General features: G+C 41.0%; 1 protein-coding gene across 2 annotated transcripts in view; it reads right to left on the bottom strand.

The window, feature by feature from the left end:
- Positions 1 to 4,308: 4,308 nt before the first annotated feature.
- The window catches only part of FOXN2 (forkhead box N2), a 64,027-nt gene continuing 55,740 nt past the window's right edge, over positions 4,309 to 12,595 (bottom strand). For both annotated transcript variants that reach the window (XM_060754547.2, XM_067463161.1), the window contains exons 4-6: positions 12,139 to 12,203; positions 8,720 to 8,788; positions 4,309 to 6,239 (exon numbers count right to left, since the gene is read on the bottom strand). In XM_060754547.2, the coding sequence (XP_060610530.2) occupies positions 5,674 to 6,239; positions 8,720 to 8,788; positions 12,139 to 12,203 (700 nt within the window). In that variant the 3' untranslated portion in view covers positions 4,309 to 5,673. The remainder of the gene's footprint in view (positions 6,240 to 8,719; positions 8,789 to 12,138; positions 12,204 to 12,595) is intronic.

The raw sequence follows: 12,595 nt of genomic DNA on the forward strand, positions 1-12,595 counted from the left end.
GAAAATTAAAACCATACAATATCATTGCCTAACTTGGGAGTGGACAGTTGCATCGACCCTTCCCATGCTGACTTGTGGCTGAACATTTGGGAAGCATAAAACACAACAGGAAGTCACATGAAACGGTAAATTGGGTTCGGGGCGGAGAAGAGCAAAAGCAGGCGACACACAGAACGAGCACCATTTGTGTTGAAACTTTACATCAGAGTAAGTTGTGGATAAACAGGTGAACGTGCAAACAGCCATGCATCAACGTTTTGTTTGTTTGTCTAGAAACTAGCAGTGTGAATACAAAGAAGAGGCATTTACAGTTTGCCACCATTTTAACCAACGTTTTGCTCCAAAACGCTAAAAATGCTACACAGATCCTTCCCAACGCTAGGAGATTCACTGCCAATGCAATGCAATATATTGTATTTGACATCCAGCAGGCACACAAAGGGATCCATGTGAGTTCAATGGATGGTGGCACCGGTGCTCTACAACATGTCTACATTACAGAATTGCTACAATGGAAGAGTTTATACCAGATATAAGGAGGCAGTACCCAAGAAGAGGCAGTAAACTCAAATACCTGAAAACCTACTATAACGGGATGGGATGGGCAAATTCAGTGGGTCCAGGGGCCAATTTGAGAGAGGGGCAGGTTCTATAAAGGCATGCAACGTTGTCCTGCCACCTCCGGTAGCTATCCAAATAGAAGTGGATCGTTTCTCATTACTACTATTTTGGAAAACAAAATATTTGGAAGATCATCTGAACCTGTTCCTCAAGAAGCTTCCAAGATCGCAACTACGTTCTAAAAGCAGCCCTATGTTGACGTTGTTGCTATACTACTAAAATCTGGGCTCTGGGACCCCTGTGCCACAAAAGTATCTGGGGGCCACATTCAGCTTTCATGCTGTTTGGGCTTCTGGGAACCAACGTCCACAATTTTGGAAGGTTTAAGACGACTATTCTAGGAGGTCACACTTCTGCTTATGAAACCTCCTAGCAATGGCACTGGAGGAGTTTGTCGTCAGTCTAGATCGGGCCTAGGTAAATTTTGGCCTTCCCATCGGCTGTTAGGAATTGTGGAAGCTGAAGTCCAAAACATCTGGAGGGCTGAAGTTTGCCCAGAACCTGGTCTTGATCTAGTACAAATAGACTGCTCAGTTTAAAGACTTGAGTATGTGAAAGTGGCCCATGTAATACCTAAGGTCTCTCCTTCCATCACAAAATAAAACATCATGACAAACAACAGGTACAAAGAAAGGACTGTTTAAGACAATACCATTAGCTATGACCTGCAAACTAGCTGTCCATCTCGCCAGTAAAGAAGTTTCACTCTCTCATATGCACAATTGCACCCAAGGAACATGGCAGGTATCTTAGAAAATCCAAGAACACACACAAGGTTATAACTTCTGGCACACAGGGATAGCAAAATACTGGGTTGTTGTAGGTTTTTTTGGGCTATATGGCCATGTCCTAGAGGCATTCTCTCCTGATGTTTCGCCTGCATCTATGGCAAGTATCCTCAGAGGCTATGAGGTCTGAGGATGCTTGCCATAGATGCAGGCAAAACGTCAGGAGAGAATACCTCTAGAACATGGCCATATAGCCCGAAAAAACCTACAACAACCCAGTGATTCCAGCCATCAAAGCCTTCGACAATACATAGTAAAATACTGATTCTTGGACAACACCCATATGTAGCTTTGGGTTACTCATCTCACAGAGAATGTGAGAGAACATCCAAGAGAACATCTGAAGATCAGGCAGATTCAAGATTTCTAATAGGAAAAGATGTTCTTTTACCATTTCCTTGTGTTTGTATTTTCAGTACATTATAACACTGTGGCATACAGTCATGGTCTAGCTGGCACAAAATTGTGCAGCCAATGGAAAACTTGGCAAGGAAGATTATGAACACATCCACACTGCAGAGTTATAGCAGTTTAGTACCACTGGCAATTATTTGGGTTCTGAAATTCAATGTTCAGAGAGCTCTATGAACTCCCCAAACCAGATTACAGGGCTGTCTAGAAAAGAATACAAGTATCTGGCCAAATTATAGGCCCTGGGATTCCATAGGATCGAACCATGGCAGTTAAGAGTGGTACCAAAATACATTAGTGTAGACATACTCTGTAATATGGCTGAAATAACCAACATGCAAGAAAGATGCCATTCTGACTACACCAGATCCATTCCCAGTCAGAATTTCATCCTGTCTAGGAAAGATGGAGACTGTTAAGGAATTTTCAGCAGGTGTTTTCTAAATTCCTTTTAGGTTTTGTGTGTCTGTGTGTAGGTTGCTAGGTGAATATACCAAAGGCTAATGTTCCAAGTGGTATGGGTGTGCATTCAGAAAGCTACCTATCAGGCTGGATCAACACTGTCCTAAAACAGTTTCAGAATGTGGATTAATTGCATTTATTTGGATTGCAGGGCAGTGTAGATTGATATAATCCAGTTCAATACAGTTAATCCACATTCTGAAACTGGATTTTAGGGCAGTGTCGATCCAACCTCAAGACAGTATCAGGACTGTACGGTTTCAGGGTGCAGGTTGGGCTCAATGATAAGAAGCTCCGATACAAGAGAGAAGATTCTCGCAGAGACAACACTAGATATCCGAGAAAAGGCAGATAGAAACCTTTGCCCCATATCTAGTGTCTAGCTGCGTATATGTATGTTTGTTTCATCGAGAACAGTGCAGAATTAGTGAATCTTCATCAGCATAGGAAAAGATACACTTGGAAGGCAATAATTCTCGGCCGCAATGGTGAAAAGATACAACCCAGAACAGATATATCTGCTACCTTAACCTAAGAGAAGGAAATCAATCGCCATTATGTTGTGCTACCTGAAAATGGAAATACGGGTTCTGTTGACGATTTAGCAGCCAATATTTTTCAATTAATTCGAGTACTAAAACAGGAAGAAGGTCCTTGGTTTTGCAAATTAATCCCTGTGTTGTAAATATAAGAGCTAATTATTATTATTTTCCACATAAGGACCGCCATGAAGGAAGGAAGGAAGGAAGGAAGGAAGGAAGGAAGGAAGGAAGGAGAGAGACAGAGAGAACCAGCTCCTTACTTCGTGCTACAACTAGGCAAGAAACTTTAGGAGAGTGAGTACAGGGATGAGCCACCCAACATGAAACTCTCAAAAAATACCTTAAATTCACATCTTACATATCTTCCACTCATCCTGTTTTAAAATTACAGGTATCAGTCCATAAATGATCCATGATGGCAGTGTTATAGCACTAAACATTTCACACTCTCATACCCGAGAGAATTACATAATGATGGAGACAAAGCTAGGTGGGAATAAAAAACCATCATCTTTGTCGTTACTTGCACCAGAAAGTAGGAATGTTGTCCAAACCTGCAACCACACATGCATTTTATCACAACACAGACATGGCTCTTGCTATGCTGAGTCTGTAATAAGGAAGGGTGGAGCAGAGCAATTGCGGCTACAGACTTCCTCCTTCCCTCCCTCCCTCCCTCCTTCCATGTGTAATTTCTCCACCTTCAGGCTCACCTGATGCTTGTTTGCTGGATGCCAGATTGGAACAGAAACTAAGAGAGTTACAGCAAACACCAGTCCCAAAGAGACCTAATTTAGTGGGTTGCTGTGAGTTTCCCGGGCTGTATGGCCATGTTCCAGATGCATTCTCTCCTGATGTTTTGCCCACATCTATGCCAGGCATCCTCAGAGGTTGAGGGATCTGTTGGAAGCTAAGTAAGTGAAGTTTATATATCTGTGGAATGTCCAGGGTGGGGAAAGAACTCTTGTCTGCTTGAGGTACGTGTGAATGTTGCAGTTTGCCACCTTGTTGGCATTCATGGCCTGCAGTTTCAAGGCCTGGCTGGTAGCTGTCTGGGGAAATCCTTTGTTGGGAGGTGTTAGCTGGCCCTGATTAATTCAGAGAAGTCAGCCATAGCAGAGCACCTGATGAACCAATCTGGACACAGCATATTATTTGTGAACATAGAAATACTGGACCACTCCAACAACTACTATGTCAGGCTACACAGAGAAGTCAATGAAATCCACAAGCATGTGGACAATTTCAACAGAAAGGAGGAAACCATGAAAATGAACAAAATCAGGCTACCAGTATTACAAAAACTCTAAAATCAGAACAGTAAGTAAAGAACAACACTCAAAAATCATGGGAATTCCAGGTAAGAATCAATCAATGCCAGCTAACACCTCCCAAAAAAGGATTCCCCCAGAGAGCTACCAGCCAGGCCTTGAAACTGCAGGCCATTAATGCTAATTAAGGTGGCAAATTGCAGCATTCATACATACTTCAAGCAGACAAGAGTTCTTTACCCCACCCTGGACTTCCACAGATATATAAACGTCAGAAGAGAATGCTTCTGGAACATGGCCATACAGACTGAAAAACTCACAACAATCCAGTAATTCCGGCCATGAAAGCCTTTGACAACACATTTAATTTAGTTGGGACTTATTGCTCCCATATATTTCATTTGCTCTTTTCTAGGGAAAAATTTATCAAGGGTGTACAACTGGTGCTGAACTCCCAACCATCCTAAGATAACAGTGAGGGTTCATAGGAGTTGTAGTCCAAAGGCACCTGAAAGCTGCCAAGTTGTCCACCCTCAATTTAGCCCCATTCATGAAGTCCCAAATCTATTTGATTTCTACTGCCTGATCTTTTTAGAACAGTGGTTCTCAACCTGTGGGTCCCCAGATGTTTTGGCCTTCAACTCCCAGAAATCCTAACAGCTGGTAAACTGGCTGGGATTTCTGGGATTTGTAGGTCAAAATACCTGGGGAACAACAGGTTGAGAACCACTGTTTTAGAAGAATGTGAAACAAGTTTCCATGGGTATGCTGTAACACATAGACCTGACCCACTTGTCACCTAAACCTCAAAATGTGAGAGAGCAACTCCAAATTGGGTTTGATGGAGAAAGCCATGGCTCCAATGCCTGACATACAAACATCTGGTGAGCTTAGATGTGGGACAGATTGAGACATAGGGTGCAATCCTTCAATACTCTACAACAGTGGTTCTCAGCCTGTGGGTCCCCAGATGTTTTGGCCTTCAACTCCCAGAAATCCTAACAGCTAATAAACTGGTTGGGATTTCTGGGAGTTGTAGGCCAAAACACCTGGGGACCCACAGGTTGAGGAACCACTGCTCTACAATGTATTCCACCATACAAAAGGATAATGCATCCCCCAGTTTCCATTTCATCCCAAGAGCTCTACAAGACCTTCCTTGGCATGGCCTGATGAAGACAGCGACACATTTCTGAATCCAATCGTTCTATGGATACGTTTAGAATATTCCACTTAGTTGAAAATATTAAGGAAATCAGTGAGGCATTCAGCTTTCCTCCTCCTCTGCACGTCCTGCACAATTTCAATTCATCCTTCCCATCCACCTAAAAACCACCATGCTCACAAAAGAGAGAGGCAAAAAAAAATTTAAAAAAGGAAATAAAATGTTTAAAAAACAATTTTTGTCAAACTACAGATCTGCAAAAAACCAACGAAACAAAACAAACGGTCGAACGAAACAGTCCTTTTATGGCTTTGATCTCCCTTGTGAAGGGCAAAAAAGTAGAGGAATATTGCCACACTGAAAAATGTAAAAAATAATAATATGCGTTCCTATCTATTGGCAGGCGCGGCTTTTCACGCCGTGTCACTATTTGTTCTCCTTCGTTTGTGGCTGTGGGTCTTTGCAGTACTTATTAGGGACCCCAGACACGTGCTAATGCCAGCGAGGTGGAGGAGAGACCCCGCAGCTTCTTTCAGTTCCTCGTCAATCTCTTGGCACAGCTCCTCCAGGACTTTCTGGCGAGGAGGGGCCTTCTCCGAAACCCCTCCGCACGGCTGCGAGGTGTAACCGCTATCCGCCAGGGGGTCGTCGTCATCTTCATCGTCATTGTCATCCTCATCTTCATCGTCGTCATCTTCCGAGTCCACCTCGCTATGGAACCCTTCGCTGCCGTCGCTGCCCGTCCGGCTGCCTTCTGAGACAAAATCATAGACTTCATCAATGGAGGACAAAGAAGACACGCTGGAGAGCGATGCGCAGCGTTGTGATGCCACGCTGCTAGCGCTATAGTTGTGATCCGCCTTGGGGTCGACGCTGGCGACTGCCAAATCGCTGTTATTCTGGCTTGTCACCCCATGGTTGTGGAACGTGCTGCCGTAATTCCTCTTTTTTGAGAGCTTGAGAGGTTGCGGCTTCTCACCTGAATGAAAATGAGCATCTCATTAGCACCTGGGATAAGCAGACATTGTAGTCAGAGCAATGGGGCAAAGCCCAGAGAAGTTACAAATTCCACAATAATCGAGGACGCAACTTGACCCGAGAAAGCAAGGTCCTGGGATTTGGAAATAGTTGTCTAAAATGGTTTTGGAAGCAGAGAAACAAGGGATACATCGATACGCATGAACACTAATAGACATGGCCCAACTTTGTGGAATCACGGGAGAAGTACTTGGGTGAGGAACCAACACTCTTTGGTAGAGAAGGCTAAGGAGCTTGTAAAACTACAACTCCCATGATTCCATAGCCTAGAGCTATGGCAGTTAAACTGGTGTGAAACTGCATTAATTATACAATGTAGATGCACCCAAAGTCTGCCTTTGTTTTCCAACCGATTCCTTTTGCTATTACTGGAGGCAACTGAAAAGTCTGAGGTTCCTCACATCCATCACTCGATTTTTTTTCTCTCCATCCATTTCCATTTCTGTTTAATTTTAGACAATAATCCTTCCCCACATTCCAACCCCCACCAGAACATTGTTAATACACAGCAGATATGGGCAACCTGTGGCATAAATGAGATCCATGGCTAGTTTGTACAGGCCCTTGCGATGACTCATCTCCCCAGATCTTATGAAATATACTTTTTTGGGAGAGTACGGTTTCCAGAAACTCCAGCCAATGTGGTCACTGAGTGATTTTAAGGGATGGTAATCCAAAAATCAATGTTTCCAAGTCCAGTGCCTATTTCTGCCCACAGCTCAGCTGATTAGACAGTGGTTTAACCCAAGGCAAGGGAGAAGAGCCATTACTTGTTGGCGCCCTCATCAATGATGTTCAGAAGACCCTTCTTTCAAGACGGAGCTTTAAGACAACTGCCAAGCAGTATGGCTATTAACAGATCGCCTGCTTTGGGGGTCTCCTAAGTTAGTTAAGAACACCTTCTAGCAAGAAATGACACATTAATTACCGTATATACTCGAGCATAACCTAGCTTGAATATAAGATGAGGCACCTAATTTTACCAAAAAAACCTGGTAAAATTGACTTGACATATTGACTTGAGTATACGGCGAGGGTGAGAAATGCAGCAGCTACTGGTAAATTTCAAAATAAAAATAGATGCCAATAAAATTACATGAATTGAGGCATCAGTAGGTTAAATGTTTTTGAATATTTACATGAAACTATAATTTAAGATTGTCCAACTCTGATTAAATCGTTATTCTAATTTTCTTCAATGGAAATGTGCTTAAGTATCCTTCCAATAATAATAGAATAAATGTAATAAAAATAATAATAGAGTAAAATAATAAATGTAATAATAAAAGTAGAGTAAAATAATAAATGTAATAATAGTAGAGTAAAATAATAAATATAATAATGATAGAGTAAAATAATAAATGTAATAATGATAGAGTAAAATAATAAATATAATACAAATAATAATAATAACAGAGTAAAATGATAAATCCTCCTATGAACCTACTAGGACATTAAGATCGTCTAGGGAGGCCCTGCTCTTGGTCCCGCCTGCATCACAAGTACATCTAGCGTGGATGAGAGACAGGGCCTTCTCAGTGGTGGCCCCTCGGCTGTGGAACATCCTTCCTACAGATATTAGATCGGCCCCCTCCTTGTTAGCATTTCGGAGGAAAATGAAGACCTAGTTGTTTGAGCAGGCATTTGAATAGGCAGTGTAACGAATATAGGAATATGCAACAATTGGATGATGAAACTGGATCCTGATTCTAATTATGAGACGCTAACGAGATATTTATTGATGTATAATTGATTGTTTAATATGCTACTGTTTTAATTGTTTTTAACTGTTTTATGTTGTTCTGAGCATTGAATTTTGTTATTGTTAACCGCTTTGAGTCGCCCGAGGGCTGAGAAAAGCGGTATACAAATATAGTAAATATAAATAAATAGTAAATATAGTAAATATAAATAAATAAAAACTTTGAGTATAAGACGAGGGGAGCTTTTCCAGCCTAAAAAAAAGAACTGAAACATTCAGCTTATACTAGAGTATATACGGTATGTGTCATGTGAAATACTTCCATCTTCAGCTAATCAATTTCACTAGAGTTCTGGTGTTATGTGTGGTAGAGGGAGAAAACCTCCTTTGTTTCAGTTCCTCAAAAGGTATGCATTTGTCGTACAACCCATCAGCATAGATGCACTCTTAAGTCTCACTGAACTAAACATATCTTGGCTCTGATAGGTAGAGAACTGGACTGCTTGTTTCTGTTTCTGTATCGGGTGCATTTAGTATAGTATTAATCAGTTTGACACCACTTTAACCACCATGGCTCAATGTTATGGAATCTTTGGCACCGGCACACTTTTAGCAGCGAAGGTGAAATACTTGGTAAAACTACACCTCCCGTGAATTGAAATGGATTATCAAAGCAGCAGACTTCAAAGGGGAGAAGGAGTTACAAAAGATGTATTTACAGTCTAAAATGCCTTCTTCAATTGAAGTATTCAAGAGCATCATGGCAGTAGCAGCATCAATATCAGAGTCTGAAAAGGAAAAGAAAAAAAATAAGCAATAAATAAGATTCTTTTTGAAGGAAGAACACTAATGCACATTAGGGGGGAAAATAGGATAAACAATGAAGTTAAGGGTCTTGACCAAGAGTACCTAGTGAGCCTTACAGGCATAAGAATCTGAACACCGTTCCCACAAATCCAAGGTCAAAGGCTTCAGACATACAGACTCTCCAGAAGAGGGAAATAAGCTTCACTCCAGATCAGATCATTACAAAAGCAAATTAAAAATGGATGAACAGTATTCTCAGATGGCACCCAAGTTCCCTTTAAAAGTTTAGCTATTTAAGTGCCAAGTTAGAAGGGAGAGGCCGTCCGTCGTTAGAAACAAAGGATGGGGAGAGCACGGGGAAGAGGAAATGCAGACTAAGTAGCTTGAAAAACATAAATAATAAATGGGAAGTAGATTGAGATTTAGATGAATCATGATTGCAAATAGAGTTGTTAAAAAAACACGAAACAGAACGAGCGTTCAGACTAAACAAGGACAAGAAATTGGGTAAAGACTGCAAGATGGCATAAAGGGAGTACAAAAAGGCAGGGTTTTGTTTTTTTGATACACCAGGAATAGGAATATGTCACTTCCAGATGTTGTTGGGCTCTAAGTTGCAGTCTAACAAGAGCTAAAAGTCCACAATTCCCCCATTTCTGTCATGCTACAACATAATGGCAATAGTTTCCGTAAACATTTATTCCTGGATAAGGCCCAATGAAAGAATAATGCAATAAACCAAGATTAATTAAACTTTGTGTTGTACTGCTACTATAAACTTTCTGTCTTATGAAAGTAGAATTTGCAGGGACAGAAACTGTGGCACAGCTGGCTGGGAGTTAGCTGCATTAAGATCACTACTGACCGAAAGGTCATGAGTACAAAGCCAGCCCGGTTTAGAGTGAGCTTCCGACCAAATTTGTGTAGCTTGCTGTCAACCTTTGCAGCCCGAAAGACAGTTGCATCTGTCAAGTAGGAAATTTAGGTACTGCTTATGCAGGGAGGCTAATTTAACTAATTTACAAGGCCATAAAAATCTCCAGCAAGCATGCAAAGAATGAGGAAGTACTTCATCAATGCTATAAATGGTCGGTGAAGAGACAGCTCCCTTGGTGGCCAGAATACCCTCAAGAAAAGCTGAAATGTTAAATTGCCTCTGTCTGTCTATATATGTTGTGTGTCTATGACATTGAATGTTTGCCATGTATATGTACATTGTAATCCACCCTGAGTCCCCTGCGGGGTGAGAAGGGTGGAATATAAATACTGTAAATAAATAAGCCATACAGAACTCTGGATGCTGTGGGACTGCAACTCCAAATATCCTTTACTAATAGCTGTAGTACTGCTGGGACTTGGGAAACTTAACCCTGCTTTAATAGGACCCCTGGAACATAACTGGGAACAGTTTGGATGTCGCATCCAAACCATAGCTGTCAATTCTGGTTTGGAAGTAAAAATATGGTTTCCAAACATATCTCATCCAGCCCCTGTTTAAAAACCTCCAGAGAACGATACTCCACCCTGTATGGAGGCAACATATTCCACTGTTGAACAGTTCTCACAATGAGGTCATTCTTCCTAATGTTTAGGTAGAATCCATTTTCATAGATCTGTGACCTAGTCTCCAGAGCAGGGCTTCTTAAACTATAGGTCCCGACCCCAAGTGGGGTATTTTTATCTCAATGTTGGGTTCCCGAAAAAGTTTTCTGAATGCCACCTAGTGGCTGTTTTTGACATTTACATGAATTTGTTTTGCAGTGTTTACAATGGACTCTCCTGTACTTAATAAAAAAGAAGATCAGACTGTTTAGCAAGCCTTGTAAATGTTGAATTGTTATCAGTAAATATTTGCTTTGTGCTTATTTTATATACCTAGACACCTGGGGTCACAGAAAAAAAATCTCAGGCCAAAAGGGGTCCTGTTTGGCAAAATTTAAGAAGCTTTGCTCAAGAGAGCTTCTTTAAACCATCCAGAACACCACCTTCAATAAAACATCCTTTTAAATATTTAAAGATGGCCATCCTATCACCACTTAAGCATCTCTTCTCCAGGCTAAACATACCCAGGTGTCTAGGATTTTTAGCATTTCTGTTGCCTTCCTCTGGACATGTCCCACCTTGTCAATATCTTTACTAAATTTTTTGTACAGTGCTATATCACAAACTGGTCAACTATTGCTTTGCTGGTGACATTCCCAGTGAAGTCAAGGAAGTGTACTTAATTTCTTAGTTAATCTGCTAATTTTCATTTAAGAAACCTAATCTATATAAATAAAATTGTAATGTTTATTTGTGGGATTAACATAACTCAAAAACCACTGCACAAATTGACACGAAATTTGGACACAATACACCTAATAGTCCAACAAGTGTCCATCACCCCTAAACACACACACACAAAACCCCAGCGGAATAGACTTAAAAACCCCCAAAATACACCATATATACAGATACACATACACACATATACATGCACACATACATGTATATATATACAAACACATACAAATATACACATATACATACACACATATACATACACACATGTACACATACATGCACACATACATACATACACATAGTAAAGACATGACTGGACATAATGACTGACATTATGTCCAGTCATGTCTGACTCTGGGGTGTGGTGCTCATCTCCATTTCTAAGCCGAAGAGCCGGCGTTGTCCGTAGACACCTCCAAGGCCGGCATGACTGCATGGAGCGCCGTTACCTTCCCGCCGGAGCAGTACCTATTGATCTACTCACATTTGCATGTTTTCGAACTGCTAGGTTGGCAGAAGCTAGGACTGACAGCGGAAGCTCACGCCGCTCCCCGGAATCGAACCTGCGACCTTTCAATCAACAAGCTCAGCAGCTCAGTGCTTTAACCCACTGCGCCACCGGGGGCTCCTCTTACATACACATACATACACACATACAAATATGCATATAGACAAGCGCACACATATACACAATATACATGTACACATATAAACACAGAAATACACAAATATATACACACATATATACACCCATGCAATATACACACACACATATATATATATATACACACACATGCAAACACACATATATACACAAATATATATACACACATAAACACATATATACACAAACAAAAACACATATACACAGATAGGATCACAGCAACGCGTGGCAGGGGACGGCTAGTGACACACTAAAACAGTAGGAATGTGGGAGTTGGAAGCCCAAGTTTGCCCATGTCTGGTCTAGACCATTGAAAGAATGTTTTGACTATGTCTTAAAAGAAATGAGAGCGAAACCGTAGACCGTTGACTACACCACACTTACCTTTAACAGGTCGGCTCTGACTCTGTTTCAGAACTGAGGTTAAGTAGCAAGGAGACGAAGAACCACTGAAAGAGAGGGAAAGAAATCCCAAGGTTTACATTCATTTTCATTCCATCTCACCATTTAATTTTAATCCCACCAGTCTGGCAGACAGGGACTCACCACTGACGAAAATAATTAAATACAAAATCACAATCAGCTATCATATTAAAACTGTATCAAAGTAGTCATATTTTTGAAAACAAATGAAAATCAATGCTAAAAAATGAAAAATCAAAACACAGAGAATCCAATGGCTTTTGCTAATCAATGTGAAACTCACTTGTTTTAACCATACTGGACCATTTTTCTGGTTTCTATCACATTGTAATTGTTGTAGTAGAGTCTGTTGGCAATGCTACAACTGATAGTAGGAGTGGTAGAGGAGAGAAATGAGGCGCTCAGATGTTGGATGAGG

This window comes from Anolis sagrei, chromosome 1, assembly GCF_037176765.1.
Source record: "Anolis sagrei isolate rAnoSag1 chromosome 1, rAnoSag1.mat, whole genome shotgun sequence".
Lineage (NCBI taxonomy): Eukaryota > Metazoa > Chordata > Lepidosauria > Squamata > Dactyloidae > Anolis > Anolis sagrei.